The 16,937-nt window shown below is 29.9% G+C and overlaps 2 protein-coding genes across 2 annotated transcripts in view; both read left to right on the plus strand.

Annotated features, from left to right (window-relative positions):
• The window catches only part of LOC105622405, a 117,242-nt gene that overhangs the window by 53,485 nt on the left and 46,820 nt on the right, over positions 1-16,937 (plus strand). The gene's annotated exons all lie outside the window — the stretch shown is intronic.
• LOC105622404 (kielin/chordin-like protein) lies at positions 380-4,023 on the plus strand. Its single transcript, XM_012203829.1, has 7 exons — positions 380-461; positions 1,227-1,470; positions 1,581-1,687; positions 2,081-2,200; positions 2,676-2,825; positions 2,974-3,036; positions 3,659-4,023. Exons 1-7 carry the CDS (start codon positions 380-382, stop codon positions 3,811-3,813), a joined length of 921 nt encoding a protein of 306 aa, XP_012059219.1. The 3' UTR covers positions 3,814-4,023.

The following is a 16,937-nucleotide window of genomic DNA, read 5'->3' on the forward strand; positions in this document are numbered from 1 at the left end:
TTACTTACTTACTTACTTTACTTACTTACTTACTTACTTACTTACTTACTTACTTACTTATTACTTATTACTTACTTACTTACTTACTTACTTCTTACTCTCTCTCTCTCTCTCTCTCTCTCTCTCTCTCTCTCTCTCTCTCTCTCTCTCTCTCTCTCTCTCTCTCTCTCTCTCGCCTGTGTTTTGACTCATTCATCCATAAACGTACGTATTTCCCCTCTTCCTGCATCGTGTCCCTGCGTCTGCGTCATTCATATATCCATCGTCTTTCTCGCGTGTCCACTTTCAGTCCCTTCCAGTCCGTGGACTGGCGACTGGTCGAGGTATAAATGACGCAGCGCGAAGGCGAGTCGCGTAAGTTTTCACGAGTTGCTCGAACATGACACATCGCGATTCTCGTTCACTCAATTTGATATGCGCCTATCTGGCGTTTATTGCTGTCGTAGTCGCGGTTGATCAAGGTGAGTCGCAAACAATAGAGAAAAACAACGTTCGCAAGCAACATACAATAAATTATTATAAAAAAAGAATTATTTGAATTTAATTTTATCTGCCTAATCCTACCGTGAGGTAATAATTATTTGCGATTTAAATTTTAATGTGGCTCCAAAATGCAACAAGTTAATGATTTCGTGGCAAAATTGCGAAGAGCACGCAAGTGTCAGAACTGTTATGAATGTGAAGTTTTAATTCAGATTAAATAATCCGTATAACCAAGTTTTTCACGAATGCATTGCATTTGTAAGACACATATTTATTATTTAATAATAAAAAAATATTTAATAGTACATATTTCAAATCATAATAATGTGATTTTATTAATTGATTATACTTAATATAATAATCATTTCATTATCCATTTATTAAAATTTTATTTTTACCAATTCTACATATTTCAAATCATAATAATGTGATTTCATTAATTGATTATACTTAATATAATAATCATTTCATTATCCATTTATTAAAATTTTATTTTTACCAATTCTAATAAAGTTTAAGAGATAATGTATTTACGACATACTTTTTTCAAAAGCTTTTCAAATTTCGGTAATTATACGATTTCATGAATAATGCTATTTGTTCCTTATCTCACTTAAAATTCTGTTACGTGAATAACGACAAAATTCTAATTATGAGCATTCAAAACAATGGTTTTACATCCATGTTTATCATGATCAATAATATATCGTATTAAATTCTTCTCATCTTATCTTTTTGTAAAGAGAAATGTGATAAAACAAAGTGTCCGGGTCCATTGGCGTATTACAAGGGTCTCGGTTGTAGCCCAGTGTATGAAAAAGAGGGCGACTGTTGCGCGACAAAATACAACTGTGATCATCTGAAAGAGAGAGATCCTAACAAGTGTTATGTCAACGGTAAACAGTACGAAATCGGAGAGAAACTTAGAGATGAGGATAAGAATCCTTGTGACATTGGTTGCACATGCAACGCTGGACATGGAGGAATGTAAGTAAATACCTCAACATCAATATTTTGTAATGGCCCCGTTTAAATCAATTTAATGTTTAAATCAATAGGTGTCATTTATTAAAATTATGTAATTTGTTACAATATAGCGCCACATTTAATTGTGCGATAGTTGATTGTTTCCATGGACAAGCAAAGCCAGGCTGCTACAGAACGAATTACCCATTAAAGTGTTGTCCTGGAGATGAAGTTTGTCGTAAGCATATGTAATCCAATTAAAAGTTAGACATTTTCTACATATATTCACAACATGACATACATTCTACACATATATAAACCGCGAACTCTACCGCGATTTCTACATGTAATATACGTATTTAAATATTGCATAAAATTTACTTTATGTGTTTGTCAATTAAAATAATTATGATTAAAAATTTATGATAATTTTAAATAATTGTAATTTTACATTTAAATATGCTTTCTAGCTATGTTTAATAGATTTTTTTTAGTCAGAAAGTCATGATAACGTTGCTTTAATATAATTAAGTTTTACTTTGATGCACAAAAACAATCCACGTGTCAAAGGATATTTCTATCTCATAAAATACGTGCATAATATTTAAATGAAGTCATTTACGTCTTTTAGCTGAAAATCCCGAAGATAGAGCTACGTGTAATGTAAATGGAAAGGAATATAAAGAAGGAGAATACTTCAGTATCGAAAATGATCCGGATTTAATTTGTACATGCCAACCGGGTTATAAAGGTAAAGATAATTTCAGGCCTGTCATTTCAATTGTTCAATGACAAATACGTTGACATGTATAAAATACATCCTAGTACTAATTTACAGCATAAGACACAATATAAAAAATGAGTTATTTTTCAATATTATCAATATATATAGAATTTATTTTTTCATGTAATGCACGAAATCTTTACAATAAATATAACAAATATAAACAATTTTCAATAAAATAAATGTATTATGTAAACTTACATTGATGCAATATATTGCTGAATAATTTACTAGTTTATTTATCAACAAATAGCTAGTAAATTAAATAATTAAACAGTTGTACCTATATCATAAAATGTACGTATTTGTCATAACAATAGTTAAGATTAAATTTGCATTTATCTATATTTCAATGATGTATGCAGTAACAATAGAAACTTCAAATTTAAACCTATATACAGTATAAACCATAAGTTTGCGATAAAAAATATTATGATTTTAGGAGAAAATGTTGAACCTTTCTGTGCAAAGCCTAAGCATCCATATTGCCATCCCGAGTTCAGTCACTCATATGAGATTGTTAATAAATGCGTTCCAGTTTATTACCCAAATCAATCGCCGCTCACTAGTTGCAACGCATTTTCGAGATGTCGTAAGTTTACAAGTTGCAATTTTGCACATCATGTCTATATATAATAGGCGTTATCTAAGTAACTATGGTGATATTTTTAGAAAACAATAACAAAAACGGCATTGTAATTAACATATTTATTTACATACTAATGATTATGGCTTTTTAGAAAACGATAACGACACTGTTATTCACACCAAGGAGAATCCGAAGATTCATTCAAGTCCAGAAGGTATGTCTCATATTGAATATTGTACAGATATGATGATTCTTTGACAATAAAAAATAATTAATATTCTTGAAGATTTGTCTTGATCTTTTATTAATTTTATTAATTATTGATTCAATGAAAAACGTAAAGATTATATTTAATTCGCTTATTGAATTGAAACATAAACGATATATCGTTACGCATTTGATTCAAGCGATGCTAATTACAACTGTGCTATGAATAGCATGAAATGAGAATTAATTGCGAGAAATGTTGCACACGAGAAGCAACGCGCAAATCAATTTCTGTCGCAATCCTATAAAATGATAATTAATTTGGTCATCGTTATCCCCAACATAGGAAATTATGTTATAGGCGTATCAGTTAACACATCACTAACATCCGGAAGCGCGTTTGATGTTCGTCATAAAAAACAATTTTATTTATTTATATATATATCTTGAATTTTTTTACATTTTACAATTGAAATGTAAAAAAAATAAAAATTAGGAGAATTGAAAATTATATTATCGCTAGCTATAAATTTATATGATAACAACATTCAAGATTTTAATATTTCAGATTTTAGAATTAATTTTATCACATAAAACAGATATATTTTATCGAGATTTGTTCTTTTCAGACGAAGATGTTTGTCATTTTGGCAACATGGTCATGCAACTTGGCGACGAATTGAATCAAGATACAGATTATAATTCTATATGCGTTAGATGCGTTTGCGAGGTGCCTCCTGTGCCTACTTGTCAGCGTTTACCGTATAACGTATGCGATCATTAATCTTAAACATTTCACAATCTGTGATAATGTAATTATACTTCTATTATTCGACTTAGGATTTCGTAGTAAATTAGTACGTAAATGTAAGAATCTCTTTATGTATGTATATTCTAATCTAATTTGCGTTCTTCTACTTATTGCATATAAATTTATGCGATAAAAATATTCAATAATAAAAACATGTTTTTATGTGTTGCATATTTAAAAAAATTTGGATCTTGGAAAAATTTTAATCTTTAGCTATTCCATGCAAATTGTGATAAATACAATACAAATAATATTAAAGAAAACATGAAACAAAACATGAAATAAAATAACAAAATGATAAATATTTTTTAAATAAACTTTATTATTAATAAATGAAAGTTTTTAATTCTTTTGTTTTGAATTATTTGTTGATTATTCAATTTTATCCAATAAACTGTAATGTAACAAGTATTTTGCACATGCAAAAAAAGTCTTATCTTTAATTTCTTTTATATTAATATTCTTAAGATTAAGATCAGGTTTTATTAAACAACATATTTATCGATGGAAATTAACTATTATTACTGAATGATATGTGTAATAGAATAAGTACATTTGATTATAGTATGTATTAATACTAATATACTATTAATATAATCTACCTAATAATTATATATTTGATTAATGTAAATTTGTAATTATATATTTATTTATAACAAATTCTCGTCTACAAAGATACTGCTATTTCGTTATAGCGTGATATTGCCCTATCTCTTTCAATCCTAATGCACCGTTACATTGGTCGGAATTATTCAACCGATGATTTTCATGATCGTAATATTACGATTACCGCTAATATGGATGCTTCTGCTTACAGTGCGCACTGATGCTATAATAATCTACATGTTGGGCAAACCAATTCCTGTTCTGGACATCGTCTGCTTAGTAACGCGCAAACTGGCAACAAAGTCGTTTATACGCTTCGCCAAACGTTACCTGTTTCTCATTTAAACTCCTAAGTGATTTTACCGTTGACACTTTGCAAATTATTGCCGGCATTACGGACTTGCCTGTACATTTCGTGTTAGTTCACGATTTATCGTATTAGCAATTGGGAAATCCCCGCTTTACAACTTGCGAATACGAAGAAACGAATTAGTTTTAATATTCACCGAACTCGTGAATAGCTTTAGCCTTCGTTCGAGTCAATTGAATACGAATTGCGAATGAATACGAATTACATATGCAAACTTCATAGTTATTAACTTGACTTGTTAGCTTGTAAATTATAGACTGTCGATGCAAAATCTAAGTATTGAGAAAAAGTGAAAAACCAAAAAACTAAATAAAGAAAATATTTCTGCATAATAAAAATTATACATGAAATATTTCGTAAATATCAAGCAAGAAATTACATTGAACTAGACAAGATGTTTCTTATAGATTTTTAAATGCTGAAAATACGATGCTGCAAATTTCTCTAATATATCAGGTTTCTGAAACAATTGAATGTTGCAAAAAATGACTTTTTTAAAATATTTGACATTTTTTTTGCAAAAAGACGTTATCTGAAAATTTTGATTAGAAGTTATGAACGTTTATCCTTTATAAAATACATTTTTTAAATTTTGTTACCTTACCTTTTAGTCATGTTATATAGAATTTAAATATAGAGACATTATAATAAATTTTACTAAATAAATATATATATGTACATACATATAGTACTTCATTTTAAACGCTCGAATATCTCTAAAAACGCTTTCTTTAAAAAAAAATTTTAGACTTTTAGACAAAATAAGTTGTATGACTATGTATATCGATAGCTACAAACTAAAAATTATAAATATGACTTCATCGTCATAGACGGAAAATTTGATACTCTAGAAAAACTCTATTTAAATCCTAATGTTGCTAAATAATAACATATTGAAATTAATAATAAATGTATATTGAAATTAAAAGAATACATTTTATAAGAAATAAATTCAACTTCTAATCAGACTTTCGAGATAATAAATTTCAAGATGATTTGGTTAAACTTTTTTTAACCAAAAAATTGAATATTGCAAAAAAATTATTCTTGATATTACACTTGTAACTTAAATTGTTACAAAAATCTAATATAAAATTTGATTTTATGGTATCGTTTTCAGTATTCAAAAATCTATAAGAAATATTTTGCAATTAAATAATTAAAAAAAATATATTATTTTATAAACTAATGTAATCATTACTAATTGCAACAAATTGAATCGAAAATCGATAACCTTTTGTGCAAAATGCATGTGAGTGCTTGTATCAATATTTATTAAACAATAAATGCCATATTAGTTATTAATTTTGTTGTTGTTATTAATTATTATAGAATTTCTGACAGTGTAATAACTATTGTTACGCGATTCAACATAATATAAACATAAAAATATAATTTTTAGTTGTAATGAATCTTAAGTTGTTATTATATATAGAAATATATACAGAAATATTCGTATTCATGCGCATTCTATGAAATACACAGAATTTCCCACAGTGGTATTGTACGATATTTTAATGATCTAAAAATTAATTAGTATATTGAAAATTTGATCAGTTAATATTTATCGATGTAGAAATAATATACGTAAAAAATTATTTTTTTCCGCGACAAATCATTTATTGTTCTCATTTCATTTTAGATAAATTTAAATTATTAATAAACATAAAGAAACATAGAGAATATAAAAAATTAAAATAAAAAAATTGACGTTAAAAAGTTGGATTCATAATCATTAACACATTTATTAAATAAATTAATCAAGATATGCTATGAGACTGTAAAATGTCCAATCCTCTTTTCATTCGCATGTGTGATATATGCATATAAAAAATATCTTTGATATTATGCTAGTTTATAATATTTAATTCTGAAATATAGAGGGACTAAAAGCAGATCTAATTTTATATTTAAAAAATAGTTCAAAATGAGAAAGAGGAATAAATACTGTGTTTAATTAACTAATTGAATATTTAAAAAATTTTTCTTTACTCTTTATACTTATAAGAAATTATTTTTGTTGTATATAAATTCAATACAATAAATATCTTGTTAAATTATTAAATTTCCGTTATTTATATGAGAAAAACACACAAAGTTTATATTCTAAAAATTTTTAATTGTACATAGCTTACGTTTTTGCCTTTTTTATTTGCATAGAATGATTGATGTGAAAAATATAAGAGAAGATAATATCTTTACTAGCTTTCGAGACAATATCTTTTTTATAAAAAGCTTTCTATTATCGTCTTTACTTTCTATCATTTTTATTTATTATATTTTTATTATATTTATTATATTTATTATATTTTTATATTTGAGTTTATATATATTTGCCTATGTATTACAAGCAATTTATGCATCCCGTAATTAAAATATAATAATAAGTACAATTTCGCATAATAAGACAGTATGTTAAATAATATATTTGATCTCTATTTTACTGTTAATAACTTTGCGCAGATGTTATGAAAAATATGCACAGTCCAAAGTTAAATATTACAAGTAATTTATTTTAGCCCTCTGGAAACACAATGGATCTATGAGATTGATTTATGTATATGTTTTTAATATACAATACATCTGATACACACTGATACATATATCTCTATATTTTATATATATCTGATATCTAGATTTCTCATAAATCTATAGTTTCAATTAAAATAAAATATTATTTGTCACTCACAGATGTGATGCGCAGCAGCGGAATTGTAATCACTTCAAGAGAGATCTATAGGATAAAAAATATACAATTAGTCACAAAAGTATCTAAAATCTACGAATAAAAATATCTGGTTGAATTAATTGGAATTCTAGTTGAAATTTGATTAAATCCATTAAGATATCCAGAATTCTGAATGATATATTCAGAATCTTCTGTTTCGTGTCCATTTTCAACCAGATATTTTTATTTTTGAAATAATAAATATGTCAAAAAATACGTGTGCTTTAATTTCTTATTCGCATTTCCAAATGCGACTATTTAACCTTTAAATAGGTAGGTAACTACATCATAGTTACCTTAAAAACTTTATTCTGAAAAAGAAAAATAAAAAGAATTGTCCAGAAGTTTTAAAGTTAATTATTCTCACACTTCTCTGTCTTATAAAAACATAAATAATGTAAATTTAACTTTGTACATATTGTTAAAAAATGTATTAAAAATATATCTATAAAAATTAAATTTGTTTAAGGTATTCTGAATACTCCACTTACCTATATAAAGGTTAAATATTAATAAAGTAATAATACAATTATCAAAAAGTTATGATTCCATAAATAATTAATTACAGCAATTGTTCAGTTTAACCTCCTCACCTTCGATATTGATAAAATTAGGCTCATTTGACTCATTTTTGCACGAAATGAACGAATCTAGCAAAATAAATTACTCTGCAATAAATTACTCTTGCGAACCGAGATATTAATTGTTAAAGTTAACAGATGTTCAGATAAGAAAATCTCTATGTCACATCGATGACATACAGAGGATTATACAAATTCTGCTTTAAAAACAAAAATTCTCTACTTTAAAAATACAAATTTTCTGCTTTAAAAACACAAATTGAATCATTTTTTTATATAATTTATATCTTTTAAGTAGAAAATTTGCTTTTAAAGCAGAGAATTTGTGTAATTTTGGAGCAGAAAATACTTATTCTAGTCTTATGTCTCTCTCTATGTCATCGATATAACAAATTTTCTAATCTGAATAGTCAATTTTAACAATTAATTCTTTAGTCCGCTGAGTAGAGCAATACTTTTCTTTGCCAAACTCGTTCATTTCGTGCAAAAATACGTTGAATGAACCTAATTTTATCAACATCGGAAGTGAGAAATTCAACAATTATCAGTAAAAAATAATTTACTCACTCCATGGTTGCTCCGCCGTTGCTCGATGCCTCCTCCTCTTCATAGGTTGCCAAGATTCGTTGCACTCACACAATACTCGCGATAACAGATTAACTATAATCGCACGATACTTTATACGTCGCGACACTCCCAATCATGGTGGAAGTCCAGACAGAAATGATAATAGAATCGAATCGATTCGACGTCGAAAGCATCAAATCGACATCGAATCGACGTCGATTCGATGTTGATTTCATTATCATTTCTGACTGGGAGGATTACATGTGTGCTCAGTTTGGCCAACCACGCCTACTTTTGTTTCCGCGTCGTCTCTAAGTGCAATCTACCAACCGTGAAACGCGAAATATGGGATAGTATCCATAGTTCGTTTTTATTTTAAAATCTAAAATATAATGTCTTGAGATATTAATACAGTTCTCAGATTGATTTACGACATTTTCTTGCATGAAGAAAGATTCAATACCAACTTCATGACGCGAAACAGATCGGTATGCATAGTCGATTTCTTACATTTAACGCTGATTCTATGATGAGTTGATAATCGGTAATTCTAAGTCTTATCGGTGAAGTTAACCAATAGCCAATTTGTGTGACTAAGGTTGATTGGCCAACTTCACCGATTCAGACTTAGTAGACGTATTCAGTCAAGCCTTATATTTAAGGCTTCCTTAAATTTATCTTCAGATACTCTACGAATTATTTCATTGGGCATTGGGGTTACTGAGCATCTTAAATACAAGGTCTGACTACGGGTCTGAATATTACGGGCATATGAATATTGTCCCATGTTTCACATTTCACAGTAGTTGTAGGCCTTGCGGAACGAGAAGCAGAGAAATAACAGAGAGCGCTAATTTTAGAGAGAGATATATTTATAAACGCTTATAAACTGAGTTCACCATCTTTCCACTATGCTTCCGATACTCATCGAACGCGACGTTATACTTCGCATTTTGTTATATTTAATGACGGAAGAATATGCATAAAGCCCGATCTATATAAACGTAGAACTCAAGTCGCAAGCTTGTTGCATCAGTTAATCTCGAAGCGTCACTTTTAATCATGATGGAAGGAGTAACATGATTTGTTGCAATTGGATGATTCTCTCTCTCTCTCTCTCTCTCTCTCTCTCCCTCCCCCTCTTCCTCTCTCTAAATCTCCGCCGTCTCTTTCTATGAATGTCGTCGAATGTGTTGATCGCGTAGGTAGGATAGATTCTGTATCTTGAAATGAAATAAAAATTATAAAAGTGAGCGAATTTATTAGATTACTGATTATTTCATTGGTCAACACCTAGTAAATTTGCTCGCTTTTATAATTTTCACCTTGTTTGAAGATATAGAATCGATCCCCAGGCAAAAACTACCAAACTTAGTAAAACGCGACAATATAGGGCGGATTTCGTTCGCAGAGTCGTTTCGTTTTTATTTTAAAACTATTATATCTATTATATCTATTTTAAATAATGTCTTAAGTGCTAATACAGTTCTCGGATCGACTTATGACATCTTAAGATTGTATTTAAGAAAGTTTTAAATGTAAGAATCGATTATGAATATACCGATCTATTTTGCATCGTGAAATCTCCGCCATCTCTTTTTACAGATGTCGAATATCGTGTTAGAAGTACTTCTTTCCTTGTTTGACACACATAATGCATGTTTCTCTTTCTACAGAAAGTAAACATAAAGTGTGTTAAACAAGGAAAATTCAGTACTAATTTTACGACGCGAAATAAGTCAATATTCATAGACGATTCTTGCATTTAAGATTGTCTTAAGATGTCATAAATCAATCCGAGGACTGTATTAATATCTTAAGGCCCAATTGCATCAATATCATTTTGATTTTAAGCGAGACTTAAAACTCTATCTGTCTCGTTTTAAAGCCAAAAAGAGATAGAGACAGAAAGAGTTTTAAGTTCACTTAAAATCAAAGTAACATTTTTTAAATCACACACATACACACGCGCGCGCGCGTACACACACACACACACACACACACACACACACACACACACACACACACACACACACACAAATGACCCCCATTTACACGGTGAGGGTTAAAATTGACGCATCGGATCGACTAAGTCTGGATCTACAATAAGTATTTTAAGCTTTAAGCCGTAAGAAATTGACCAACTATAGTCAAATGCGAGGAGAATAATTGTGATTAGTCCATTTCTTATAACTTAAAGCTTTAAACTCTATTGTTGATCCAAGATAATGCAATAAGCTTGCGACCTGCGATTCGCGTTCTGTGTCTTATGTAGATCAGACTTAATACAATCACGAAAGGACTCGCTTGATATCCGCAACGTCTCGTAAATTAATGGAACAGATAAACCATAAACTGCAGAGGATTATAATCGTCGACGAGTGGATACTGAATTTACCCTACGCGATTAATCACGACCATATTCGATGGTTCGTGATGCCACTCGACTTGATTCGTATCGGTCGATGTATTTCTCATTGCTTAAGCGATTCTCACTGTTCGATGATTCGTACTTTGCTTCATGTACTCAATCTGGAAACAATATAATCGAATTACATTCTAATTGATGCAAATCGCGATATTCGAATATGAGCATCATACGGAAAATAATCGTTGCTTGCAAATGTGTGAAATGATAATTAATAAATTCTATACAAATTTATTATATTTTAAAGTTATTCTGTCTTTGTTTTCCAGCTCGTACCTCAAGTAGATAAATTTCAGTATCTATTTTAGTGAGCAGCACATTTTATCTCACATAATTAACATTAATCGCACAAGTTAAGCTCTAAATACAATGCTAGGTGAACAGCGATAGTGATAGCAATAGTGATAGCGAAGGAACAAAGAAATTCAACATACGGAAATGCATATATCAATGCACATAGGAATATAGAATAAGGTAATAGCCATAAATTTCCAACGATTGGAATTCTGTGTCTATCGTCTTATAGCCTACCAACGTTTAGACTTTTCATTCTGTTTATATGTGCTATAATCTTAAAGCAGATAAAAGAATATATTACGGTCTATGTACGAAATCAGATTGGTTGACATTTTTATTTCTTTCGCGGCATTGTGCAACAGGAGGCGACAATTATATATCGCTTATTTCTATGCTATTTCTATCGCTATTCTTGTCGCTGTTACGTCACAGTCTAGGGCTTCATTAATTGTTAGAAAGGAACGATCGCGTTTTGAGAAATAACGCGACAAAATTGTAGCGCGAATACAGAGCGATCGACGTACGTCGTGCGAGCGCTGTTACGGAAATGACTCGAGACACGTTGACCTTGTGTTGTTATGGCGAGGAGTAACCGTCGAGCGTGAGTCAACACCATTCAAACAAAAGCTTCCGAGAAATATAACAATGCGTTGTAAAATAGAATATCATGTGTAATCAAGATTCTGTTACTTAAATTCGTTATCGAAATTTTCAAAATGTATTTCGACAAATTGAAGTAATGCACGCCTGTCTTGCACATTACAACATGAACTACAATTACTTACTTAAGAAATAAAATAAAGTCAATCTATCTATAAACGAGATAAATTAGATGACTCTAATAAAATATATTTTATTCACTTATAAAAGCCATAAAAATAAACGGGACGTTTCAAGCTTCCAAGAAATATAACAATGCGTTGCAAAATGAAATATCATGTGCAATTAAGATTCTGTTACTTAAATTCGTTATCGAGATAAATTAGATGACTCTAATAAAATATATTTTATTCACTTATAAAAAATAAATGAGACGTTTCAAACTTCACTCGTTTCTATCAATGCAGATTAATTATAATCTTAATTTAATTTACTTTTCATTTCTAATTTTTAAACTAAGAAAAGATGAGGAATTAATTGAATTGAAATGAAAATTTCTGAGAAATAATCAATAACATAAGTAAAAATTAATAATAAATGATTTTCAATTCTAATTTTAAATAAATAATCTTCCTGCTATCTATAATAATAATAATCTTCTCTTTATTATATAATATTAATTGCATTATACTTTAATAATAATTATCAAATACGTTCTAAATAAATGAATAATATTTTAAAATTAATTTTATGATTTGTGTGTTCTATCCTATCAGAAGACTAAAAATTTTGATTTACATAATGATCTAAATGTCTATCTTTATTTCATAATTTAACGCAAACGTGATTTTTATTGGTCCACAGATAGAATGCAAATCGTACTTTGAGCACGAGCTGCAAATTCGCATAAACAATCTTTCGAGATGACAATAAATCGACTATATTAAGTTTTGCTTAAAATATGGCCCGGTATGGTCGGTGTAGTTACCGGAAGTAGGCGGCGATGGTCTGGAGAGCGCCAATGAAATATGAGGGTATGAAAGAAGCATCGTTTCCGGAAGTTGTACCGTCAGGCTGCTCGATAGCGAAAGTCACGGCGACAGACAACTCTGTCGCTGAGAACTTCGATGTACTAACGAGCGCGCTGGAACAATTCCGTGATATAATTAAGGAAGAAGAATCTCTACAGAACGTACAATTAGAAGACATAAAATTTAAACTCGATTTAAAATTTCCCTTGAGAAGTAAATTCATGAAATGCGAAGTTTCCCAAACGCCGTAAGGCCTTTGATTATATTTATTTCAAACACGAATGTATCATTAACTTACGTTTCAACATTTTAATTTTACTAAATTTCATATTACGCAAATATTTTTATTGTTGCTAATAAATACATTAATTTTTAATAAAAATAATTTGCTTATATATAATATATAAGACTTCGTTCTGCAATTTTTCTCAACTATGGAAAATACCGAACTTTTCTTATCATTTATAAGAAAATCATATTCCACGAGAGAAAAATTAGATCCGCAGCAATCATATTCAGGACAAATTCTCGAAAAGTACTTCATGCTGTGTATATAAATCTCCATATTTTCGTGACACATTTCGTATTACGCAGAGATATGAAAGTGCTTGTCTAACACTAACTTTTGCAGCGCGATCGTCTGCTTAAATTCTGTTTCTCGACTTGAGATCCAAATTATAAATTAAATTTATGTAAAATATTTTATTAAGAATATTAGGGAGACATACGTCTTTTTTCGGGAATCAATTTCAAAAAGTTTAATTTTCTATACAGTCAAGCTTTACGTCACGTCGCTTATATCGAAAAAACTAATAACAGAATTTTTAAAAAGTTGATATTTTTATGTTCTCTTTAATGCAAACTTTTTCAATAAAAATTTGATTGATGCCAATTATTTAAAACTTAAAACCAATATCGATATTAATGAAATTAGAACTGAGTAAATTGAAAAGAATCAGATTTCAAATGTATATAAATGAATATAATAAAACTCTTTAATTAATTCGTAACGAATTTATCCTAACAGAAATATTTTAAACTTAATTACAAGAAAGTTTAATAATGAAAATCACAAAAGAGTTCTTTGCGTTGAATGTTTCATTGCTGCAGAAGCAATCATTAATTTGTAAACGTTTACAGAAAATTCAATTTTATTCTCTTCTTATTTTCAAATTAATAGCCGATATTGTATATAGTATACGAATATACATGTAATCTTGGAATACTTGAGAGAAATTAATATTAAATAAGATTAATTATCCAAATGAATTTCTCATTAGATAACTTTTTGAAAAGTTAACGTAATGACAAACTAGCACTTACGAATAAAGGAGATCTCACCCGTATAGACACCGACCCGCATGTAAAACGGCACACTCCAAGAAACACGCCAAGTGAACTGATTAGCTGATGGATCGTCTGACTGTCAGGACAATCCGGAATGTACTGACGGAGATGGGTTCGACTGAATCTGAACAATGGAAATTCTACGATCTGCTGGAACTAATCCCGCCATTGTCGTGCTAAATTTCTGTACGACATGCAGTTCCACGTATAGTTAACTGATTGCTGTATATCGTATGGCTCATAATATTGCCGTTTAATTTAATTTATGAAGAATCTGCGAAACTTACAATCGGTAAAAGTTTACACACGATCGGAAACTATTGGCTAGATTTTTTTATATAAATTCACTGTTTGAGTCAAACATGCATAGAAACGCGCACAAAAAAGAAAATTTTGCTGAAGTAAAATTTAAATGGATAAAAATTTAAGTAGATACAAATCAGAAAATAATTTTATTCAATTATCGAAATAATTAAGTAGGAAAAACTCAAATGTAATGAGTAATATTTATTGCAAAAAAATTTTGATATTCCAGCAACCAGTTTGACCGTCTTACATAATTATTTTGATAGTCAAATAAAATTATTTTCAAATCCGTCTATTTAAATTTTTAGATACTTTAATAAAACCATTCTTTTTCAAACTTCTTTATTTTAATTTCTTAGAATCTCTCTGTGGTCCAAACATCTTAGAATAATTCTCAAAAGAACATGGGCAGAAAAAAGATAATTATATTCATACGATTTAACTTACATTTATTCTATTCGTGTCTGTTTATTCTATTCGTTTCTATCAGACTTTTTCGAATGAAATTAACCGCATGCGAGGTTATTGAAAAAAATGAAAATGCATGTGATTTCAAAGTACACGATCTAAGATTAACCCTATGGCCGAAATTTAATTAGTGCCTGCATAAGGAATGAGTTTTCGGAGTTTCGAGTTCTATGACGCTGCTGGTGCAGGTTTTTAGCACCGATGATGAAGGAAAACAGACTGTTTGGCGCAGCCAAAGTTTGGCGCAGCCAGTAGAGTAATAAAGAGACAGCTAGGGAAGCAAACACGTATAGGTCAGACAAAGGCCGATATTCACAGTTCATTCTTATTTCAAGACCATTTCAAGTAATATCTTGATATGGTTTTACGATTGGCTTGTAACATCTCAATTGTACTAAAATTAAAATTGTATTAAAACAGTTTTAGACATAAGAATTGAATATTTATGAATATCAAAGAAGCGCAATTTTGCCTCAGTTTCTATGTTGATTTAACGAAAGAACGCCATATCATTAAAGTTAAATGGAATCTTGCGGAATATCTTGTAATTATCTGAAATATCACGTACAATTACGCGACATATTATGATTATAAGTATAATGATTATAAGTATTATAAATATAAATTATATATAGATTATAAATATAAGTATTACAAATATAATTGAAAGCGATGTAGATTAAGAATATTTTTTTTCTTAATAAAGATATTCCTACTTTTTATCGCCTGTAATCATAGATATTATACCACGCTAATGCGCTTTCGCGCTTGAAATAACTTCTTATTTCCGTAAATTTGTCGAGTGAAAATCTGAAAAGCGACGACGAGCTTTCGTATGAAAAAGTGCGAAAAAACATGCACACAGCAAAACGCAAGCTGGCCAATGCATCCATAATTCATGACGTTGACAGTGTCTAGCATAAACTAACTCGGATACTAATTTCGCGAGCTACCATGCTGTCTGCGTCGAGCGCTGCGTGCTCGTTAGGAAAGCGCGGGCTTGGATGCCGCGAGATGCAATTATGATAAACCAAGAAAGTCTCTTTCGAAAGCTTTCTAGGGCACGGTCTGCGAGTTCGGCGAGAAACCCAGAAAGCGTAGCTTCGGCTAGCACTTCGTGCGTTCATCTATCCCGCTTCCGGTTACCTGTATTGTGTGCGTTATGTGGTGGCCAATGTGAAGGATCTCTGGCAACGTGGATTCCGGCATCCCGCTGCTCTCCGATAAGCTTCGGGCTCGTGAGCGGATTCGTGCAAGGGTTTGCGATCGATCCCACGAGATGAATGGCGGACTGTTAAGCTTGTTGGGCCAATCGGGCACGGCATGAGACGATGTTGCTGCGTTATTAATTTACTCTACCGTAATTCCTGATTCATTTCATTGATTAAGATCTCGAAGGCTGCTTATGTCGCAACAGGCATATTTATGGCTGATGTTAATGACGATAAGTGGAGAGCGGTATCTCGTGGTTAATGAATTGAATAATCGCAATTGAGTAAAGGCTGAATGATTGAAATTCATGATTGCACATGATGATTATAATTGAAATTTTGATCATTTGATGTATTATCAATACTCGAATAAATCATATTACACGATCATACATATGCATAATACACATATAAGTATATTATTTGTATATATATATATATATATATATATATATATATATAAGATATTATTTTATTATAAAAGTAAAGAAGAAGTAAAGTAAACGTTAAGTAAATTAAAAGTAACTAAATAACTACAAATAACTAACCTTAGTTAA

The sequence above is a fragment of the Atta cephalotes genome, assembly GCF_000143395.1.
Source record: "Atta cephalotes unplaced genomic scaffold scaffold00044, whole genome shotgun sequence".
NCBI classification, from domain to species: Eukaryota; Metazoa; Arthropoda; class Insecta; order Hymenoptera; family Formicidae; genus Atta; species Atta cephalotes.

What these genes read in the sequence shown, in the direction of transcription:
- LOC105622404 (XM_012203829.1), top strand. Translation starts at nt 380, where the DNA reads ATGACACATCGCGATTCTCGTTCACTCAATTTGATATGCGCCTATCTG. An exon ending in AACGCTGGACATGGAGGAAT is followed by an intron (nt 1,471 to 1,580) that starts GTAAGTAAATAC and finishes GTTACAATATAG; the next exon opens with CGCCACATTTAATTGTGCGA. An exon ending in TCCTGGAGATGAAGTTTGTC is followed by an intron (nt 1,688 to 2,080) that starts GTAAGCATATGT and finishes TACGTCTTTTAG; the next exon opens with CTGAAAATCCCGAAGATAGA.